Source organism: Physcomitrium patens, chromosome 16, assembly GCF_059467195.1.
Source record: "Physcomitrium patens ecotype Gransden chromosome 16, ASM5946719v1, whole genome shotgun sequence".
Classification (NCBI taxonomy): Eukaryota; Viridiplantae; Streptophyta; class Bryopsida; order Funariales; family Funariaceae; genus Physcomitrium; species Physcomitrium patens.
The window spans coordinates 15683534-15708508 of record NC_143425.1 but is presented as its reverse complement, the minus strand read 5'-3'; the positions used below and the strand labels follow the sequence as shown (position 1 = coordinate 15708508).

The following is a 24975-nucleotide window of genomic DNA, read 5'->3' as shown; positions in this document are numbered from 1 at the left end:
AAGTTTGTGGTCTATTGACATGAACTTTCTAATGCAAATATACTAATAACCAACATAGTTTCCAAGGTCCAATTGATATATGGAAGTCAAATTTTGAACCAATTTTACATGGAAGAGACCCAAAGACTCCGTTGGCATATTTAATTTTTAGAATGGAGGTTATTTGGAGCATTGAAGTCAAATTTACTAAAATTTGATTATTTTTTAAGTAAATTTTGATTTTTTTTCACTTCTCTACATTTCATTTTATTATAATTATCTTTTATTGTCACATGTTTTGTAATTTGTGACTATCAATGGCGAGCAAGTATTGGTTGCTTTGATTTACTTTTGATTTTTGCTTATGTATTGTTGGAGATGAAGATCCAATGTGGATTTTTGAATTTCATTTTTAGTACCTTCTCTAAGTTGCAGATATTATTTTTAGAGGTTTTTTATGGTTACTCTATTTTATATTTGTACTATTTTATATTATTAGGTATAATATAGAGATAAAATCGGATTGATAGTAGGCAAAATCCTTCTATTTGTGGATATATTGGATCTGTAGTGATTCAAAGATGATTGCCAGTGAATTACAAAACTTGGTGGTTTTACAAGTATAGATTGCTCTTTTAGCCTTTAAATAGTCACAAGTATTCAAATAGTTCTTTTTATGTTACATACTAGGAATCAATATTATTGATCTCTTTCACCAAACTACTTAGATAATGATCACACCAAGGACTTTGGGCCAAAAATGAATACTAATGAGATTTTTTAATATGTTTCACCATTGGATATCACTCAAAGGCTTTGGATCTTAGAGGTAAAGATATTTTATGTAGGTTTTAGGCATGATAAAATATGATGTATTTAAGACTTATGCCATAAAAAATAAGATATTTTACATATCATATATACTCATTTGGCTTGGTTTGTAGTGGAGTTAAGAGATGTCTTTGTTGAGAGCCAATTTATTAAGATTTTCTTATTTAAGATTGATAAGAGACTCTTAGATTTAGCAACATCAAGAATTATTTTTAACTATGACAACAAGATAACATTCATACAAGTATTTACTAAAGTTAAAAAATACAATAAGGTACTTTGTCAATATAATAATATTGACATGGTAGCCTAGATAATAGATGTGTCTAAGTCTAAGAAGGTGGCAATTGCTATAAGAAAATTGGTAAAAATTTAATTTAAAAAGACTATATATTATTAGAAGTGTGGTGAATTTAGTCACATAAAGAATGATTCTAGATGTTCAAAGAAGAAAAAAACCTTGCATATGAAAAAATCTAAGCCAAAAATTGAGATGAATAAAATAAGAGATACATCTAAAAAATATAATTGAAGTATAGTTATTGCAGTAAGCTTAACCACAATTAAGATAATAGCTTTATATTACATCTACACAAATAATATGTTTTGGATTAAAAAAAGGTATTAGAATCTAAAATTGTAAGTTGAAAAAGAGATTTAATATTGTAGCTTTATTAGGCCAAGTCATTGGATTTCATGTGATTTCTAAAAGTGAAACAAGTTCTTCTCTAGAAAATTACACATTTGGTATATTATAACAAATAGTAGTTGTAGCTACCACACATGCCTAAACAAAAACTAAAATATATCACTTATAATAAGTGAGGTACTAGAATCTTTATTTAGCTATCAAAATAATTGTAGAGATCTTAATACTCATATGTGATTGCCTTTATCATTTGGTCTTGTAGATGTTAATTCTACAAACATACTTATAGCCAATCTTATTTGATTGTGGTACATTGGTATCTGATTTGCCTTATTTATGTTCCATTCTATATGGCCACCTAATCCACTGTCTTTAGAAGTTTATACAAAATACTAAACGGATCCATCTCTTCTTTAGAAAATATGTGCAAAATGTTTTTGCTAATGTGAAGAGATTGTAACTTCATTGAATATATTGAAGATACCAAAATCTTCTTTCTTAATTATTTTTTCCCAACCTATTTATTGGCATCCACCAAATAAAGGTATTATCTTTAAAGAACTCTTTGCATACATTGGTACATGTTTAAAAAGAATATTAAAAGCTGGGCTTATTGTTTGACAATACATTTATATGGATATTGGAATTACTTCTAATTAAAGAGCCTAACATCATATTTAAAGATTATTAATTATATATCCTAAATAATTATAATTTCTTTCTATTCTTAGTTATTTTAGTATTTTGAAATTAGAGAACAATGGTTAGGAAGCAATGGAGCCTAAAATTACTAAGATTAAAGAATTCAAGTCATTCTTTTACTTATAGATGCATGCAACTGATGAACTATAAGCTCAATGTGTCTTTGCAATTTTAGCTAAAGACTTAGAGAAAATAAATATTCAAGAGACTCTCTTATAAGATTTGTTTTTAGAAGACACTTTATGTTTTACCAACATTTCAAATTCATACAAACATTGTAGTGATGAAACTCCTCATTTAGTTAGAAATGAGGATATTGAAGGCATAGGAATTATTTCTTCAAAAAATTAGTAGTTAAAAGCTATGTTGATATATAATAGTACTCTATTGGTGAAGAATGAGACCACAAAGTTTGATGATTGGTAATTGAAGTTAGGGCTACATCTTATTGATGTCAAAGAAAAAACAATACAAGCATTTATCCGCTCATATCACTGTTATTTTAACTTTAATCTTAAAGATCTTAAATTTTATAAAAAAAAATCTGTTTATATCTAATTGAAAGATAATCATTCAATCTTCCAACAATTATATAAGCTTAGTACCTTTAAGAAAGATGGTGCCTAAACCTTAGATTTAAGATTTGATTATCATCAAATATTATTACTTGTTAAAGCCTAGATGAAGTCATTATTTTGGAGACTTAATCAAGATAACAAAGATCAATTCTATTATTAGAATTTTCTTCAATTTTATCTTAAAAATGCACTAATTAAATATTAATAAATAATGGACTAATTTTTATTTGGCTTATCATTTTTTAGATGCTACATTAATGGTGTTATTATTTTAATAACATGATGTGAGGTATTTATAAAGAATATTTGAATAATTATAATAATGGAAATTATACTTGCATCATATTAAGTATAAATTCTTCTATGAACAATTATCATACTTGGATTACATGATTATTCCAAGAAATCATGCCATATGACAAGTAAAGATAAATGCCTTGTATAAAATCTTGACACCAAATGTTGTTTTATAACTTTGAGTTTTTTTAGAATTGGTAAACTACTACCAAAGGTTTGTAAAAAATTTTAGCATCATTGCCAAGCCTTTAACTATTCTTACAAATAAAGATCAGCCATAGACTTGGAATTGTGAGCAATAACATGTATTTGACACATTGAAGCAAAAGTTGGATTCAATTCTAGTGCTTTGATGTCCAAATGCTAATAGACCTTTTCAATTACATACAAATTGGAGTGTAGTAGGATTGGAAGCAATCTTGATACAAAAAAAATGATGTAAAATAGAAATATTTTATTACATTTTTTTTTAGAAGTAATAACAATGTAAAGTCAAATTATTCATCTTTTGAAGGAGAAGCTTTGGTATCAATTTGGACCATTGCTCACTTTTGGCCTTATTTGTATGGTCAATTCTTTATATTGGTAACTAACCATTAATCTTTGAAGTAGCTTATAGAGTTAGATAAGCTTACTAGCAAGCTTGTAAGATGAGCTTTGTTGCTTCAAGAATATGACTTTGAAGTTGTCCATTGGATAAGCATTATCAATTTAGATACCAATGAATTTTCTTGTAATCCAAGTCCATCACAAGAAGACTTAATCAAAGCTTGATGGCATAGAAATTGTGATCAAGAATTAATCTTTGGATGGCATGCAATTATATATTTGTCTTTAATATTAGCTTGTACAACCATGGTTCTTGACCAGAATTTAGATGAGAAATTGGATAAGAATCAAATAATTAGTGATGTGTGGAAAGATCTTATATTTTTATATAAGCATCAATAAAGAAAATTTCTTTTAACTATCTCTAATATAAAAAGAAATAGAATTAGTTACCAAATAATGAGATTTTATTAGAAGAATAATTTTTTATTTTGTATGTGGCATCATAGAGCTAGGTACATAGTTTCAAGGCCAAATCAAAGAGCCTCCTTAATATACCAAGTACATGAAGAACTTGGATATTTTGAAGTACATAGAACATACTATATTGTATAATTAATATTGATGGAGTAATATATATTAAGAAGTGGCCACATATGTTTTTCAATGTGAAGTGTGTGATCAAGCTAAATCAAGCTTTAACACCTTACTACCTTAATTGAAGCCATTACCTATTATAGATTTGTATTATTATTGATCTTTAGACTTTAGTGGATTACTTATTGTTACTTCATGTGGAGTTAAATACATATTGGTGATGATAGAATATTTTGAGAAGTGGATTGAACTTGTGACTTTACTACCAAATTCATTAGAATTGGCAAATATCACTTTTTTTGATTGAGTATTGGCATGTTTTAGAACACTTGCTGAAATTTTAATGGATCAAAAAAAAGATTTTTTTGAGAGTTTTGAAGCTTTATGTACTAAAGCTTTGATAGATCATTGTACTATATCTAAAAATCATCTTGAGGTAGATGGCCTAATTGAGCAGGTTGTTCAGACTATCAAATATGATTTACGGAAGTGTATTTACAATATGAAGTACCTACAACACTTGATGTTAAGATACGACACTCAATTCTATATATGAAAGATGTATTATCTAGTGGTATTTTTTTGTTGGAAGACAAGAATAGATAAGAGTATTGAGAGCATTCAAAATACTATGTTCCTTGTTATCTTTTTATTAATGATTTTATACATCCTAAATTAGTAGTTATATCGATTGGTCTTTCTTGTTTTATATGTGGTAAAGAGAAAAGAACTACTACTATGCTTTTAAGTCATCAATGCCAATATAGATGGCATATGGCATGTTTGATATTACCTCTTTTGACTCTCTTATAAGGAGATTGGATTTGTCTTCATTATAAAAAGTCTTCTAGCTATACCTCATCTCTTGATCATAATTGATGATTTTTTCTACTTTGTATCTTATATTCTTTGGTGGTCTAAGTGCTACAACATTAGTTTGAAGGAATATAGTTAAACAATAACATCATTGTGGCATTTACCTTCAATGATGTATATTTTGTAATCTTAGTTGATTAGATATGACAGACATATATATATTATAATTATTATTTAGGTAATATGAATAGATAGAAATAAATAAAAATAGATTGATTTTAGAATATCTTCTAGAAAAGCTTTCTAAAAGCTTTATAGATACTGCTTTGACTTTACACATGTTTGTAGTTGATTGATAGGTTAGAAACTTGGTCAATAAGTTAACTACATGCCATACATATTGATAGCTTATAGAACAACTTAACTATGTGGTGCCCATATAAAAAATTTGCCTTATAAGTTAAGACACATGTTATGCAAAGTCAACACATTTTGCAAGTCCTATAAAACATTGCAACATAGCTCTTAAGTAGACAACATATATAGAGATAAGAGTAAATTCTTTTTTATTCTTATCGACTCTTTTCTCATTTCTAGTCTAGTTTCAAGAATCTCTAGTTTTCTTGTCTTTTGGCAATAGCTATTTTAATTTTTTTTTTAATATACATACTTTCTTATTTTTATTTTATTATATTTCTTTAAAAAAGTATAATTTTTTTATTTGCTTTCATTGAATTCTTATCCTTGACAAATTGACAAGAGTACACTTATAATATTAAAGCTTTATCTTTATTTGATTAAGAGTCGATTATATATATTTTTTGATAAGTCATAAACATATTAGAAGTTTGAAATTACCCTCTTATAAATTGATATTATTTTTTAGTATTTTTTTTATCCTGAAGATATTTTTTTTGCTTGTCTTAAGCAATATTAGATATTTTTCTTTTAAATATTATTATATAAAGCTTATCAAAATAAAAAGTATAATAACACAAATGCAAGAATAGTTAAAAGAATTAATGCTTGCAATGCATCAACTTAATTTACTACCACAAGAATGAATAAAAATAACAAAAAATAAAGATAAAGAGATGATTGGAGCTACTTCAATATCTGTACCAAATCATATTTTTTTTCTTATAGTGGAATACCATTCAAGCACTAAAAAATCAAGAATTCCCTTATTTGAGAAGTTTAATGATATAAGATCAAAGTTTTGAGGATTTATGAATTAAATACAATTAGCAGTTGAACTTCAATTTTAAAGCTATTCAACTCAAGGATTACAAGTCACATTTATTAAATAAATACTTTTTGGTTCTACATTATTAAGGTTTTTATCTTTTTTTGAATAACATAATCTAATATTGGATAATTTTAAAGCTTTTTTGGTGGAGTTTTGATTCATGTATAAAAAACATGATATAATTTGTGTTGCAATAAAAAAAATCTATATTTTGTGATAAAAAAATCAATTTGTAACATTGTATACTTCATAATTTTGACAATTGTAACTAACATCAAGTAAAATGATACTACACTCATTAGTCAATTTCTTTATGGATTATAATATGACATAAAGAAATTGATGCTCAGTTTACCCGATCTTTAAACATTGAGTTAGACAATTGATTTTATTATAAAGTATGACAATTGGCTTTCTAAATTTTGGTTTACAAATTACATAAGTAGACCATAACATTATCACAATTTAATGGTAATACCAATGTTTTCTCAACACATATCTTCAAAAATAGAGGATATGCAAATTGATGTGGTACGCTTTAAATTTCTTATTGAGGAAGAAAAGTCTTGTCATCAATAAGAAAGATTATGTTTATACTCTAAAGAATCAAAGCACACTACTCAATATTATCCAAAGAAGTGATACAATCATAAAATGAGAAGTACAATTGTCAAAAAAGATAGCATGTTGAAAAATGAGTGTATCTAACTACAATAGGGACTATGTGGTTGGAACTTTGCACAACATCTAATGAAGGTCTTATTTTTTCCTAAAATTCCTCTCTTTATTTTATAATAGATGTTAATTTAGGACCTAAATATTATAAAGCTTTTGTCTTATTAAATTCAAGAGTCTCAATTTATTTTTTAAATGAAGGATTTTTTAAAGGACATAACATATTATTAGTAAAGAAAATAAAACCTATTCATATAAAAGTCATAGATGGTCGTCCATTATCCTCTGGAGATATTATTCATAAAATATTTCTACTAGAAGTAATAATTAACAATTATAGTAGCTTTGTGGTATTTAATATCATTAAATCTCTTTTTAATTTAGTCATATAAGATTTATTGTCGTTAAAAATTCTTATTCTTAAATAGATTAGATTTTTCATAGTCTTGATGTTTTTGAAAGTATAATTAAAGGTGTAGTTAATTAAGTAGAAAGTCATAAGTCTACTACAACCAAACTTATATTTATAGGTGCAAGAGCCTTTTTGTATATTACAAAAGAAGAATAACCTTATATTATTTTTACTACACCTATTTCTAATGGTGAAAAGACTTAAAATGGCATTCTTAGCCAAAATCGAGATTTTCAAGATGTATTTGAAAAAAAATATATATATTCTTCCGGATCATTTTTCCTATTATTGTTTAATTGATCTTCAAAAAAGAACTCAAGTACTATTTGGACCAATTTATAGTTTATTATAAAATGAGTTTACTGAATTTCAAGAATATATTGAAGAAACTGTAGTCAAGAACTTCATATGCCATTTCAAATCTCCAATAAGAGCTTCAATTCTATTTGTAAAAAAAACTAAAAAATAAAAAATAATTTAGATGCGTGTCAATTATTAAAGATTCAATAATTTCACAATCAAAAACAAGTATCTATTACCTTTGATATCTAAACTTCTTGATCAATTGAACCAAACTAAGATTTATACAAAAATAGATTTATAAGGGCATACAATTGGTATGCATTAAAAAAAGAAATGAATAAAATATTATTTTTTAAATCAAGTACAAACATTTTAAATATAATGTCATGCCTTATAGACTTACAAATGTACCAAAAAAATTTCAACACTTAATAAATGTTGTCTTTTGAGAGTTTTTGGATGATTTTATTGTCTATTAGCTAGATGACATCTTATTCTATTCTAAGAATTTAGAAAAACATAAACTTCATATTTGTTGTATATTACAAAAACTAAAAGATGTAGGACTCAATTCTAAGATAAAAAAAAGTGTATATGTTATACTACATAAGTCAAGTTTTAGAATAAGTTATTTCAAATAATGGACTTATAATAAATCCTTAAAAAATTCAAACTATTATGGATTAGAAGATCTCAAAAACATTAAGAGATGTCTAATTCTTTTTATAATTTGCCTACTATTATCTGATCTTCATCAAGGACTTCTTTCAAATTGTAGCTCTACTTACATGTTTGACTTATAAAGACAAACTTCAATGGAATTAAGAAGCGGAAGTAGCATTTGAAGCTTTAAAGACAACCTTTATTTCTACACCAATCTTATATTGTGTCAACTTTTTAAAGCTATTTTTATGAAATTAGGTGTATTAGACTTTGTATTAGATGTTATATTATCATAAATAGAAATAAATGATAAATTTCATCCAATAGCTTTTTATTTTAATTTTTTTTCAATAGTCAAGATCTATTATAAGATCCACAATAAAAAACTTTTTGTAATTGTGGATTTGTTTCAAGAATGGTACCATTATTTAGAAGGTACTTTTAATTTTATTACTATATATACAAATTATAAGAATCTTGAATATTTTATGTCAACATACATTTTGAATTGTTGTTAAGCTTATTAAAGCATATCTTTGTCAAGATTTAAATTCAAAATCACTTATCGATTAAAAAAAAAATAAGATTTGTTAGATAAATTCTTGAGACAATCTTATCTCATATCAAAGGAAAGAAATACAACTTTTAATCAATAATAGATAATTTTCTTGAAGCCAAAGCATCTTTATTTTTAAGCAATGAAATCAACACTAACTATTAATTTAACTTTTATTAAGCAAATTCAATCAATTATGTCTTTTCATCATCTTATTCATAATATTAAAGAAAATCCTTCAAAGTCTCATGATACTTTTCTAAGTTTGAATTTAAGAATTATCTATTAAATTTTAAAAGATGCTTATATATTCCAAAAAATAAAGCTTAATTATGTGTTCTTCAAGTTTATCATGACTTTCCAACAATAAGATATTTTGGATATAATAAGACTTTATAACTAATATCTAAGGATTTTTGGTGGCCTCAAATATAAAAAGCGGTCAAAAATTTTGTACAACCTTATGATGTTTGCTCAAGATCAAAAACTCTTCGTCATCAACTTTACAAAAATTTTCAGCCATTATCTATTCCAAAACAACCATAATCTTTTGTTTCTATAGATTTTATCACAAATCTTCCTATCTTAGGTTCTTATAACCTTAATATTTTTAATAGTAAATCATTTCACTAAGATAGTACATTTTATACCATATACAAAATCTATCACAGGTAAAGAAACAACCAAGTTTTTTTTTATGATAATATCAATTGCTATCATGGATTGCCTAGAAATATTATATTAAGTAAGAAAACTTAGTTTGTATTAAGATTTTAGAGAACCCTTTTCAAAATTCTAAAGGTGGAGATAAAATCATCTTTGGCTTTCTATCCTCAAACTCATAGAGAAACAAAGCATGCAAATGAAGTTTTGCAGCAATATTTGAGATGTACCATCAGTTACCAATAAGATGATTGGATAATTCATTTCTCATTGGTAAAATTTTCTTATGATAACATGATACATTCTTCTATACAAAAAATATCTTTTTTTGCTAATTATGATTATTATCTATAATTTGATGCTTTTGATTTTTCAAAAGTTGATAATCATGTGGAAAGAGATTTGGCAAATCATTTATCTAAGCTACATATAACAATAAAGGTGCATCTAAAAGAGGCTTAAGAATAATAAAAAAATAATATGGATATCTATTACAAGGAATAATCTCATTTTTACATTGATGATAAGATATGGTTACTTTGTTGTATTTAAAACTATTTGCTTTTATGAAAAGTTGGATTATCATAGACTTGGACCATTTCCTATTTATGAAGAAGTCAATCCAATTACTTATCAATTACATCTACCAAAGTCTGTAAAAATCCATTTTATATTTTAGGTGTCTCTTTTGGAGCCATATAAGATAGTGAATATTTCAAAAAAAAGACAAATATCATTGCCTCCTATAGAAGTTAGTAATAATAAAGAATTTGAGATAGAAGAAGTCTTAGATTCAAAGAGGCAATGATGTAGATTAGAATATCTTATTCATTAACATGGATACAATATTAATAAAAGCACATGAAAATTAATAAAAAAATCTTACAAATGTAGTAGAAAAGGTTAAAGCTTTTCATTAGTGACATCTATTAAAACTAAAATGAAGGATAAAAAATCTTTGCTATAAAAAAAACACAATTTAGGAAAGATTATATTCTACCTTCTATTTTTGTTTATATTTTTTTATGTAATTTTGGCTTTAAAAAGATAAAAAACTAGTAGCCAATAGATTCAATTGAAGAGCCATCATTTGTTGACTTATAAAATGAGACATTGCAATTATTATAGTCTTCAAGACAAAAAAAAAAAAAAAGAAAAAAGGACAAAGACCTTTAAGAACAACATATTCTTCCTTGAATAGATAGTTATTTTATTAGAAGTAGGAATGACTCTTGATGGTATTACAAATATTTTGTTTGAAGGGAGTTACGAAGATTTTAATAATGATCAAATAATAGGGTGGTCTTTCCACCCTAAAATGGGATATTATCAATGACTGAGAAGAGTTATCAATTACTTTAAAAAAATACAAAGATCAAAGTATGTGGCAAATATAATTTACCGCATCTTAGACTTCTTCAACATGTGATCACCACTCCTTGTGGAACTTGTTTCTAGAAGAAAGAATAATGACATGGACATATATTTATTATCATTATTAATTAGATAATATGAATAGATAGAAGTAGGTAAAAGTAGGTTAATTTCATAATATCTTCTAGAGAAGCTTCTTAAAAGCTTCATAGATGCTACGTTGTCTTTACACATATTTATAGTTGATTAATAGGTTAGAAACTTGGTCAACAAATTAACCACATGGTACACATGTTGCTAGTTTGTGGAATAACTTAACTATATAGTATCTATATTGAAAACTTGTCTCACAAGTTAAGATATGTATTGTGCAAAATCAACATGTTTTGGAGGTCCTAGAGAATGTCACCACATAGCTCTTAAGTAGAGAGTATATATAGAGGCAAGAGTAAAGCCTTCTTCACTCTTCTCAACTCTTTTTAGCTTTTAGTCTAGTTTCAAGAGTCTTGAAATAAATACAATAAATTTTAAAAACTTTGAAATGGTTTTGAAAATATCTTTCTATGATTAGATGCTTCACCTTTCTAGTTTATTCTTGCCCTTGTAGACAATTGTGTAGATTATACACAATTCCAAAATCTTGTTTGCACCAAAAATTAAAATAATGTGGCATTTGTTGTCCGTACTCATTAGTGGCTGCATTATATTATTGCAAAAGGACCCACAAATTTGCAGGAGCATTCATGCAGCAATAATCAACAACATGCCTCAACAAAATACGTCTACAAAATACGTCTGTTTGCAAGTCTAAGAAGCAAAATGTTGCTCCAAAACAAGTTGGGATTCATTACATTTTGGGAGGATCACATGTCTGTGCTACAGATACAGAATAACGGCAAATGGCAAAAATGGTGAAAGTGCAGCACAAACACAGCAACACAAAGGAAGAAGAACATGGAGCAAAGAAATCAGTCACATAATGCACATTACTAAAATACATCAACCAAATCCAGGATTGTCCACCCCAGTTGTTTTTGTTGTTGTGGTTCACATTGTTGTTGTTGTTGTTATGTTGATAAGAAAGTGGTCAATACTTGGCATTTCTCAGAAGAACCCAAATGGGAAACAACCTAACAAACAATGGCATCAACACATCTGTGATTGCTACACAACAATACAATAGAGAGAGAGGAGGATGTGGAGAAGGGGAAGAAGGGGAAGAAGGAGAAGAAGGGGAAGAAGGAGAAGAAGGGGAAGGAGGAGAAGAAGAGGCAAGTGCCACAGAGAGTGAGTCAGTGGGGCCCAGATTGGTGGGGTTGGTTTTCGAGGAGAGTGAGAGCGCACCTGATTGACTGATTGATTCATTGATTGGGGATGGTAACTGTGAGTTTGTGGGCCTGGTCGTCACTGCTGCTGCTGCTGCGACGTGGTGGTGTTGTCTTTCTGTCTGTCGCATTTTATTATTGCCCATTCAAACTCACCACCACCTCTGGGGAGCTCTTGAACCTTACTGGACCCTGCGCATTGGTGAGCTGTTGTCGGGGTTTCGATGGGTAGGTGCCTGTTCACTCCGTTTTAGAATCGTAGTTGTGGTGGTCTCTCGCATGAAGGCTTGTCTTTGCAGTTGTTTTCTCGGGGTGTACATGGGCATATGGTTGTAAGGGGGTTCGTTGTTGGTTGTGGAGGAGCGGGGGAGTGGGGGAGTTCGTGGTATCCATGTATCTCGCGGCTTCTGGAGCTGGAATTAGGATTATGCTTGCAATTATTCATTAGACGGGGTTTTAGATTTATTTATTTATTTATTCCACAAATGGTAAAGTTACGGCTTGCTGCGTGCGACCCGCGGCGATTAGTAATCGTAGCGGCTCTATGGCTGTACGCATTTCGTCTTCCGAGCGACTTCACCCACATGGCAACGGGTTTGCAAAATTTTGGTACACGATTGTTTTCCCAGGATACCTTTACAGTGCCTCTGAATTCTCTACTGCGGTGGCAAAATTGGGAATCATAATCTTGGATCAAACCTTGCCAGGCAGTGTATCTAATTGTGTGAGGGGCAGCCCGAAGTCCATGATGACTGTTAATTTGCAAAATTGAAGTCCTGCTGGAATTTTCTTGAGGCCGGAATGGTGACCTAGAGAAAACATCATTACGTGAATTGTATGGAACGCAATCCATCAAGTGCATCATGCTCACTTGGGATGAATTTTGTGACTTAACCCAAAGTGACAATGCGTGTGTACAGTATGCAAGCATACCTACTGAGAATTGGGACGGCTACTGTAGCGAAGGTCTAATTCAATACTGTCAATCTTCTAGGAGCTAAACTAGACAGTGTCTAGTTAGAACCCAACCGAGGTTGCAAGAAGATGATGCTCATGTACATGGCTGTGCAATGTGTTGGCGTTGCAGTGGGATCGCTGTGTGAAATCACTGACAAGCTTTATGTTGTTGTGCTTTTAAGGTGTTAAGATTTGGCGACAAGTTGGCATCGAGTCAGTCATGGGGCTCATACAAAGTCAAGAACAGAAGGGACAATTAACCAAGATTGAGAGGAGGATGATTCAGGCCATGGCCGAGCGAGCACAGATAGCCAATGTGGTACTCAAAACTTTTAATACGTTCATCCTCAAGTTTCCTAAGATTGACGCATCATTTGAAGCTGTAAGAGAAGTCTTCAACAAAGCAGGTTTGAAAACCTGCCACATTACATACATAAGACTATCACATTTTCTGCAGCTGCGGTGATCACTTGTCAAGAGATTCACACTTGGGTGGCACGCTCTTCTACATGCCAAATCAATGTTGATTACGCCGCATTGACCATAATGTTATACAAATCCACCTGATTTTAACCGTCAAAATGTAGATAGTAAGTTCAAAAGTGGGGCATGTTCATTTTATGGGAAGCATGTAGGATTCGAAAGTTGTGACAGAAACCCAGAGTTTGGCTGTGCTTGATATTCTTATTACACTATCCTGCCCAATTTGACAGAAATGTGAATTGCTGAAAGCTGCTTCCCCTATATCTGAGAAATTAAATGTGGCAGCATGTTGCTGTATGGCTTCGTGTTCCTATGAACGTTCTTCCGAAACTTCATGGATGGTAGCCTGGTATATGCACTTATTTTTTGTATCAGTAGGAAAAAAAAAGAAAAAAGAAAAGAAAAAAAGAAAAAAGAAAATAAAATCACAAGGGCTCGATTGAGACACATGTTTCATTGTCTTGTTTTCAGATAAGAATGGAGATGGTTCCTTAGACATGGACGAGTTGAAGCAGTGTCTACAGGAGCTACAAGTGGAATATTCTGATCAAGAAATCGAGGAATTTCACCATGAGAGTGACATGGATTCCACTCATGGGATCCAATTCAAGGAGTTTATTGTCGTGCTAGCACTCATCTACCTTCTTGGCAGACCCACACACACAGGAGTGGTATCCTTTTCAATAGTAAGCTATTTATCTAATTGGCGCACGTTTTCTCCAACATAGCCGCGTGTACTTGTTTATGTCTGAATCAAAACGTACATACATGGTTAGATCTGTTAAAGCCATGCAATTTAGAGGATTTTCTTGACCAGAGATGTTCATGGTGAAGAAATCGGCAATTGGGCTTCCAGACCTCGAAGCCACTTTCGATGAAATTGCAGAGGCTTTTGTGTTTTTCGACCGCAATAAAGATGGCTATGTCAGCAAGAAGGAGATGATATGGGCTATCAATGAGGCATCACCATCTGGTCGGCACGGACACAGAATTGGCGTTCAAAGATTTGGTATGTTACTCTTTCCCACCTCACTGTCATGCATCAAATTATTTCTGCAACCGTTTTCAATTGCCATTGCCTTTCCTGTAAATGTGACACTGACTAAACGAATGCGAACCCCAACATGTGCAGAGGAAATGGATTGGGATAAAGACGGCATGATCACATTCAAGGAGTTTTTATTCGCTTTTACGGACTGGGTAGGACTTGAGAATGACGAAGAAGAAACAGGACACAACAATGTATCTTCGACCTCTTGACAACTTTACCTGAGGTCATGCAGCAAGTATCTGTTGCTAATGCATGAACCAATGATGACTCCATCAGCAATCAACTCACCTTTGATGGAGTGTCAAAGCCCCTGTGCAGTGTATCCTGTATACATATTCCACATCCGGTAGTTAGGAAGTTTGGAAACCGGAATTTTCAAACTAGGCTCTATTTTATTTAAGTTTTTTTTTTTTTTTTTTTTTTTTTTTTTAAATAGTTTTTTCACATTGCTCTTCTTCAAGTAATCCAGATTTTCTCAAGTTTCTGTAGCTGATAAGGATCTATTCTCTTGGGCTGATGGAACCAGAGTTGGAGCTGGCGTGCAACCATTCTTGGATATGTACCATATGGCATAGATGTTTCAGTGCCCTGGCATTTTCTCAGGTTTGAGTTTTCTTTGTACTTTCTGATGGCCAGGTAAGGTTACATACTTTTTCCGTCCCATTATTTGAGCTGCTGGTTGTCGGAACTGGGTTGAAGCCATGAGCCAGAGGTGGACGTTTGTGTGTCACTGCTGTTGGCTTAGCGTGCATAGCTTTCACCCATTGTGATGGTACCTGCCAAAACCTGGACGATATCAATATATTGTACAAGTATTAACATCAAAGTGCTGGCATTTCCACAAAGTTGGTTCAACAAAAGCCCATTCCCGCACTTGTTTTCACAAAAGGAGAGCCTTAAAATGGTCGCAAGTCATTATTTCATTGATGGAAGTATTTAACCATCTGGTTAAACCCCTTTTTTATTTTCGAGTTCACTGATCTTGAAGAACTGAGTTAATTTAACATGTTGAACCACCGTCATAAGTTGATTGCAGGGGTGATGGAAAATCATAGAGTATTGAGAGCAGAATGGTACTTTTTTGCAATCTACATGGAAAGTAACCTTGGATTTGATACTGAAAATAGGTCAACTACCACGATTCTTCAATGCTTTAGTATTTAATAGAAATAGCAATATCAAATTTGAGATTGATTTGGAAACAACCAAAGGAATTTATAAACAAAAAGTCTTTGACCATATATCAAGAAAATTAGAATGGATTGAAGCTCCACAAAAAGATTGTAATTTGAGTTGATCACTATTTTCTTAATCGAATATTGTGAAATATATTATCAAAAATTATAAATATATATATATATATATATAATTAAAGATATCCAGATATATATCTATAGGAAAATGACAAAGCAATCCAAATTTTTACTAAATTGATCCATATGCCATGTTCTCAGCCATTCTTTCATTCCCTAATGTTCCCCCATTCCTAACCGTTCCTCTATTTTCAACCATTGCCCCTGTTCTCAAGCCTCCACCTTTATTCCTAGCAATGGTTGGGAATGAAAAATGGTTGGGAACAAGGATGGGGGCTCCAAAGGTACAATGATGCTTGAGATAGAGTGGATTGCTTTATTAGAAATTTGGATTGCTTCATCATTTTCCTATATATATATATATATATATATATAATTATGAATTCTTTAATTACATAAAGAATAACAAAAATACAATTTTAAAGTTGAAATATAAAAATTTATTCTTATATTATTTTTTAATTTATAAAAAATAAAATTAAAGAATAATTGAGGTTGAAATATAAGAAAGTGATAATTAATTGTATGCTTTAAAAATTTTCTTTCTTTAAGTTTATTATATTTTTATTATATCAAATATTAACTTAAAATAAATACTACTATATATCATGCTATATATTATCTTATTACTCTTGAAAATTGGATTTATAATATGATTATTTATTATAACATAATATAAATAATAGTATAAAAATATAGTATTAAATAAAATATTAAAATGATAAAATAATGAAAAATAGAATTACATTTGAATATATATAAAAATAATAATATTCTATTAAAACACTATATGTATGTATATATATATATATATATACATAAATATATATATATATATATATACATACATACATACATACATAAATATATATATATATATATATATACATAAAATATATTAATTTTTTTTATATATTTTTTCTACTATTGCTTAAATTCATGTGAATCTAAATTAATTTGAGCAATTTCATATTGAATTCTAAATTAATATTTTAAATTCATATAAATTATTTTATCCTTACATATTTTTATAAAAATATTTATCAACATAATATCAATAAAAAATAGAAAGTCAATAAATTTATATTTCTTTAAGAAAAAGGATTTAAACATCTATTCAATAGAATTGAATTAGCTCTTCTAGCAATGTAATTTAAACAACTTCTAAACATTTAAGAAAAAAATATCATATATATCTTTCAAATATGCTAAAATATCAAGAATATCTATGTATTCTTGATAATAGTTAATATATCCATTACTTTTGTTATAATAGCAAATCTACTCTCAAATGTATTAAAGTATTACTACTTTTTTTTAGGTGCATATAGGACCCAAACCACAAGCCACACAGATTTTAGAGCAGCCTTTTTTGGCATTTTTTGGCTCTTTTTCTTTTGTCAATGATTCTTGCTATCCACTACAATCTTTTTCCTTACCTATCATCTCTATTTGCACATTAACTATGGTAGGACTTTGTAGCTTCATTTGCACATTATTCACTATCATATTCACTCTCCCTACCACAAGTGCTACAATATTATTTGCTTTTGTTGCTACACCTAACGCCTTTTTTTTACACTATTACGCTTTTTCCTTGCATGTTCTTAGATACATGAGTGAGGTCAAAGACCAGTGTTAGCTAGATAATTTTGTGTATCTTCATTGCATTCACCATATCTTACACATCTCTAGTCATGGCCAGCTTCCAATCTAGTTTGGTCAAAATACGTCTTGTACTTGCCACATACATTAGTGCTATTATAAGGCTTAATAGAAGCATGTCATTTGTTGCAATCATGTTCTAAAACATTAAGATCTATTACATAGATCAATATGATTATAGACTTCTAGAATATTAGAAATAGCTGCTAACTTTGTCTAGCAACTAATCACATAGGACTTATATATTGCAATTTTGCATTGTAATGACAAGTACAACAAATTCAAGTCCCTTCTAACCAAATTTGTAGGCAGCACGCATCTATTTTTTTTTGAATTTAAAGAGATCAAAGAATCTATATGCATGGAAATGAAGCAATGTATGTTGCGAGACAATGATATACATGATAATGGTATACAAACATTGACAAAGAAAGAGTCAAAAAGTTTCGAAATGGACTATTCCAAAATCTTTGTGGCATGATATATATATATATATATATATATATATATAATTTTAATAATATGAATAGATATAAATAAGTAAAAATAGATAAGTTTGATAATATCTTATAGGAAAGTCTTTTAGATGCTTCATAAATGCAATTTCACCTTTATACTTATCTAAAGGTGATTGGTAGATTGAACACTTAGCCAATAACTTAGCCACATGTTCATAGCTTGTAGTATAAGTTAACCATGTGGCACATGTTTAGGAAACTTGTCTTATAAGTTAAGACATGTATCTTGCAAATTAGATACATGTCGAAGGTCCAATAAAATGTCACCATGTAGCTCTTAGTTATATAATATATATGGGAGCAAGAATGAAGTTTTTTTTATTCTTGTCAATTCTTTTTTTGCTTCTAGTCTAATTTCAAGAGTCTCTAGATTTTTAGTCTTAAGCAATAGCCTTTCTAGTTTCTTCTTAAATATATATACTTTCTTATAATCATTTTGTGATCTCTCTTTGATACTTATCTCACTTATTTATATATCTTCCTTGAGTTCTTATCATTGATAAATTAACAAGAGTACACTTATAATATTATAACTTCATCTTTTTTTGATTAATAGTGGATTACATTTTTTTTCTTAATAAGTCATAAACGTATTAGAAGTTGCACATTACTCTCTTCTAAATTGATATTGTTCTAAGCAATTTCTTTGTTTTTCAAGTCTTTTCTTTTATTTATCTTGAGTGATATTAGACATTTTTTTCTAGTATTATTATAATAGTGTCTATTGAAATGAAGAGTACAATAGTATAAATGTAAGAGTAATTAAGAATATTAATACTTATAATATATTAAATCAATTTACCATGACAAATAGCAACAAGATTGTCAAGAATTGAAGACATAGAAATGATTGGAGGTGCTTCAATATGTGCACTAAATCATGCTCCTTTTTTAATGGTGAAATATCATTTTAGTATTAAAAAATCAAGAAATACATTGCTTGAGAAGTTTGATAGCATAAGATTAAAGTTTTGAGGATTTATCAATCAAGTATAACTAATTATTGAACTTCAATTCCAAAGCTATCCAACTCTAAGATCACAAGTCAAGTTTATTCGAACATTACTTTTATATTTTATAATATCATGATTTTTATTTTTTTTAATAATAAGATCTAATAATAAAAAACTTTGAAGTATTTTTAGTAAAATTATGATCTATATATGGAAAATATGATGTAATTTGTCTTGCAATAAATAAGATTTATATTTTATAATAAGAAAATTAATTTGTAATATTATATGCTTCACAAATTTATCAACTTACGATTGATATGAAGTAAGATGATAGTGCATTCATTAGCCAATTTTTCTACAAATTATAGTATAAGGTAAAAAAATTGATTCTCAATTTACTTGATCCTCAAACATTGAATCAAGTAATTAACTTTTTTGCAAAGTGTGACAATCAATTTTTTGAATTTTGATCTAAGAGTTGCAAGAATATTTTTCAACTTTATAATATTAATTTAGGACCTAGATTTAGGAGCCTTAGCTTGTTTCTTAGATGAAATTTTTTTTAAAAGACATAACATACCCTTAGTAAAGAAAACTAAATATGTTCATATAGAAATCATAGATAGTCATCTATCATCTTTTTAAAATGTTATTCATAAAGTCCTTATAGAAATAGTAATTTATAGTTATAGTAGCTTTATAATATTTAATATCATTAGATCTTCTTCTATTCTAATTATTTTAAATTTATTGTAGATGGAAAAATATAATTCTTGAATAAATTAGATTTCTTATAGTCTTGATTTTTTTGAGAGTATTACTAAGAATTTTGTTAATTAAGTAAAAAGTCATAAGTCTAGTATAACTAAACATGTATTTATTTATGCAAGAGCTTTCTTCCATCCTAAAAAAAAATAATCACCTTGTGTTATATATGCCACATATATTTTTAATATTAGAAAGAATTTAAATATGATTTTAAGCCAATATTAAGATTATTAAGATCTCTTTGAAAAAAAATATAAATATTTTTTCAAAACATCATTCTTATGATTATTTGATTTATCTTCAAGAGAGAGCCTAATTACTATTTGGACCAATTTATAGTTGATTATAAAATGAGTTGGCTAAACTCAAGGAATATATTGAAGAGAACACAACCAAGAATTTCATATGCCATTCAAAATTTCTAGTAGAAGCTTCTATCTTGTTTGTGAAGAAAAAAGATAGATCATTATTGATGTGTATCAATTATTGAAGACTCAATAAGATCACCATCAAGAATAGGTACTCTCTATTTTTGGTATCTAGACTTTTTGATAAATTAAATCAAGCTAAGATTTATATAAAAATATATCTATAAAGAGCATACAATCTAATATATATCAAAAAAAAGACATAAATAAAAGACTACATTTTGAACTAGGTATGAATATTTTAAATGCAATGTTAAATCTTTTGAATTTACAAATGTACCTATAAATTTTCAATATCTAATAAATAATGTCTTTTAAGAGTTTTTAGATAATTTTTTTACCTATTATTTAAATGACAACTTAATCTATTCTAAGAATATAAAAGGACATGAACTTCATATTCATTGTATATTGTAAAAATTAAGAAATGTAAGATTCTATGCTAAGATAAAAGAGTATATATATCACACTACTCAAGTTGATTATTTCAAATAATGGATTTATGTTAGATCTTAAAAATGTTCAAATAACTATAGATTGGAAGATTTCAAAAATGGTAAAAGATGTCCAATATTTTTTGGGATTTGTCAATTACTATCAAATCTTCTTCAAGGACTTCTCTCAAGTTACAATTTTACTTACATGTTTGAATTGTGAAGACAAACTTGAGTAGAATCAAGAAGTAAAAGCAACGTTTGAAGATTTAAAGAAAGCCTTTGTTTTTGTACCAATCATACATTGCATCAACTTTTTTAAACTATTTTTTATAAAAAAAAATGCACCAAATATTTTTTTAGGTATAATATTGTTACAAATAGAAGTAGATGAAAAACTTCATTTAATAGCTTTTCATTCAAGAAAATTTTCAACAGCTAAGATCAACTATAAGATCCAATATAAAAAAATTCTTGCAATTGTGGATTCATTTTAAGAATGATGTCATTATTTAGAAGGTCCTTTCAAATCTAGTTATTATGTACATAGATTACAAGAACCTTAAGTATTTCATATCAATATATATTTCAAATCATCACTAAGCCCGTTGAAACATGTACTTGTCAAGATTTGAATTTAAAATCACTTATGGAAACAAAAAATAATAAGATTTATTAGATGCATTTTATAAATAATTTTATGTTATACAAAATATATATATATATATATATATATATAGCTTTTGATTAATAACAAATAATTTACTTGAAGCTAGATCAATTTCATCTATAAGCAATGAAATCTATAGTAATTATTGATTCAATTTTTTAAAATAAGTTCAATCAAGTATTTTATTTAATCCTTTTATTTGTAATATTAAAAAAAATCTTTAAAATTTCATGATACTTTCAAATTTGATTTGAAAAATAATTTATCCTATTTTTAGAAGTAATTATATATTTTAGAAAGTGAATGATAATTTTATATTCTTTAAACTTATCATGACTTCTCAATAATATGACATTTTGAATACAACACATTTTGGAGCTAGTATAGAGAGATTTTTGGTGGTTTCAAATGTGGAAGGCAGTCAAAGACTTTATACAATCATGTGATATTTTTTTAAGATTAAAAAATCCTTATTATCAATTTTACAAAATTTTTCAACTATTATCTATATCTGAACAACTATGATCTTTTATTTCTATGGATTTTATCTTGAATCTATTTATCTTAAGTTCTTATGACTCTATATTTTTGATAATAGATTATTTTACAAAGATGGCATATTTTGAATCATGTAAAAAATCTATCATAGATTAAAAAAAAAAAAAAAAAAAAAAAAAAAATAGCTAAATTTTTCTTTGACAATATCTATCACTATCATAAATTATCAGAAATATTATATTAGATATGAGGACTCAAGTTGTATAAAGATTTTGAAGAATTCTTTTCAAAATTTTAAAGGTGGATATAAAACTATATATAGCTTTCTATCTTCAAATTGATGAACAAATATAGCACATAAATCAAGTTTTAAAGTAATATTTGAGGTGTACCATTGATTGCAAATAAGATAATCAGAGAATTATTTTGCTATTGACAAAATTTACTTATAATAATAAAATATATTTTTTTACTTAATAAATATTTTTTCTAATTATAGTTATTATCTAAGACTTCATGCTTTTGACTCTTCAAAAGTTAATAATTATTTGGAAAAAAAATTAAAAAATTATTTATTTGAGTTATATATAATAATGAAGGTACAACTAAAAAAAGCTCAAGAATGACAAAAGATTAATGCAGATGCTTATTACAAGTAACAACCTTAATTCCATGTTGGAAATAAGATATGGTTATTTTGTCGTAATATTAAGAATATATATTTTTTTTTGTGACAAGTTAGATTATTGTAGACATGGACTATTTTTTATATATAAATAAATCAATCCAATTGCATATTAATTATATCTACTTGAGTCTATGACAATCTATTTTATATTTCACATATATCTTTTTAACCCATATAAGATAGTGAATATCTTAAGAAGAAGACAAATATCACAAAAATAGATAATAATCAAAAGTTTAAGATATAAGAAGTCTTAGATTGAAGGCGGCGCTAAAATAGATTAGAATAAATTATTCATTTACATAGATACAATATTAGTGAATGCACATAGACATCACAAATATACCTATAGTTACCTAGATAATATGAATAGGTAGAAATAGATAAAAGTAGATTAATTTGACAATATCTTATGGAAAAATTTCTTAGAAGCTTCATAGATATGATTTCACCTTTATACATGTTTATAGGTGATTAATAGGTTAGAAACTTGTATATTTGTTGCACTAAAGAAATAAAAAATCAACAACTAGCAGATTCAACTCTAGAGCTATCATTTGTTGATTTACTAGACAAGACATTGCAATTTTCATAGCTTTTAAGACAATATAATAAAAATAAAGACCTTCAATAATGACATATTTTTTCTCATATAGATAGTAAGATATTACTTATTTCATATCATGATCTTGAAAGAGACTCTCAATGTTTGGTGATTTTATTAGAGGTAGGAACAACTCTTGATGGTGTTACACATGTTTTGTTTAAAAAAAGTTACAAAGGCCTAAACAATGATCAAATAACAAGGTAGTCTTTAGGCCCTAGAATGGAATATTATTGATAGCTAAAAGACCTATCAACTATCTTTAAATGACACAAAGATTAGAGTTTGTAGCAAATATAATTTGTCACATTTTAAACTTCATCAACATGTGATTATTACTCAATATAGAACTTCCTAAAAAAAGAATTAATGTCACAAATATATATATATATATATATATATATATATATATGTGAATAATTACTTAAATAGCATGAATAGATAGAAGAAGATAAAATTAAATAAGTTTAATAATATCTTATTGGAAAGCTTCTTAAAAGCTTCATAGATATGATTTCACATTTATATGATAAAAGATGATTGGTAGATTAAACACTTGGCTAACAATTTAGTCATGTATTGATAGCTTGTAGTATAAGCTAAACATGTGGTGCATGTTTAGAAAACTTGCCTTATAAGTTAAGACATGTGTCTTGGAAATAAGACACATGTTCAAGGTCTAACAAAACATCACGATGTAGCTTTTAGTTAGATAGTATATATGAGGACAAAAATAAAGCATTTTTCATTCTTATCAATTCTTTTTTTTACTTCTAATCCAAGTTCAAGAATCTTTAGATTTTTAGTCTTTGGAAATAGTCATTCTAGTTTCTTCTTAAATATATATATTTTTTTATTATCATTTTGTCATCTTTCTTTGATATTTATCTCACTTATTTATGTTTCTTCTTTAAATTCTTATCTTGACAAATATACCTAAAAAAAGAAGAATATTGATACCTTTTTGCATCGAGGGTAGATTTTCTATTATCACAATAGTAAGAGATAGATTTGCTATTATCAAGAATACATAGTTATTCTAAATGTTTTAGCATATTTTAAAGGTATATATAATATTTTTTCAAAAATTTGAACTCTACAATAAAAATAAGACTTTTAGAAGTCATTGAATTTAATATCTTTTGTTAAATTTGGCTTCTTTTTTGTATTAAATTTATCACAATATCTGCATGTATAATTTAAACTTACAAAAAAATCACTAATTTTTTTAAAGTTAAAATTTATTCAAAGTATAATAAATTTATTATTTAAATATATTAATATTAATATTAATATTAATATATTATTATTATAATACTATTATTTTTTGAATTTAAAGAATAATTTTTTAAATTAATATATAAGAATATTATAAGAATATTATTACTATTTTACATAATAATCTCATTTAAATCTTAAAAATTATATGACCTTTATACTTTATTTTTTATTTAAATAATAAATCTATATTTTAAAATTAAATTGGTTCTAGAAATAATTACAATTGTGGTAAAGTTTGTAACAAATACAGAAGTCATATTGAAATCCACAACCAAAAACTTACAAATATAGTTTTTATGATATTCTTATCTTAGACTTTAAGAATTTATTTAAATATATTTTTTTAAAGAAATATCTCTTCATTAAAAAACAAATACAGAAGGCCAATGTTAAGATAGATGACTTATATTCTACATTATATATTGCATGAATAATTTTTGGGT

The 24975-nt window shown here is 27.6% G+C and overlaps 1 protein-coding gene across 4 annotated transcripts; it reads left to right on the top strand.

Moving 5' to 3' along the window:
* The first annotated feature begins 12273 nt into the window (after positions 1–12273).
* LOC112293241 (putative calcium-binding protein CML21) lies at positions 12274–15554 on the top strand. Of its 4 annotated transcripts, XM_073539503.2 has the most exons (6): positions 12469–12827; positions 13139–13184; positions 13358–13582; positions 14130–14329; positions 14493–14667; positions 14791–15554. In XM_073539503.2, exons 3-6 carry the CDS (start codon positions 13396–13398, stop codon positions 14916–14918), a joined length of 690 nt encoding a protein of 229 aa, XP_073395604.1. In that variant the 5' UTR covers positions 12469–12827; positions 13139–13184; positions 13358–13395; the 3' UTR covers positions 14919–15554. The 4 variants fall into 4 exon arrangements, with proteins under 4 accessions (XP_024398214.1, XP_073395604.1, XP_024398212.1 ...); XM_024542446.3 differs by lacking the exons at positions 12469–12827; positions 13139–13184 and adding an exon at positions 12274–12446; XM_024542444.3 differs by lacking the exon at positions 13139–13184 and having other exon boundaries at positions 12470–12827.
* Positions 15555–24975: the final 9421 nt, after the last annotated feature.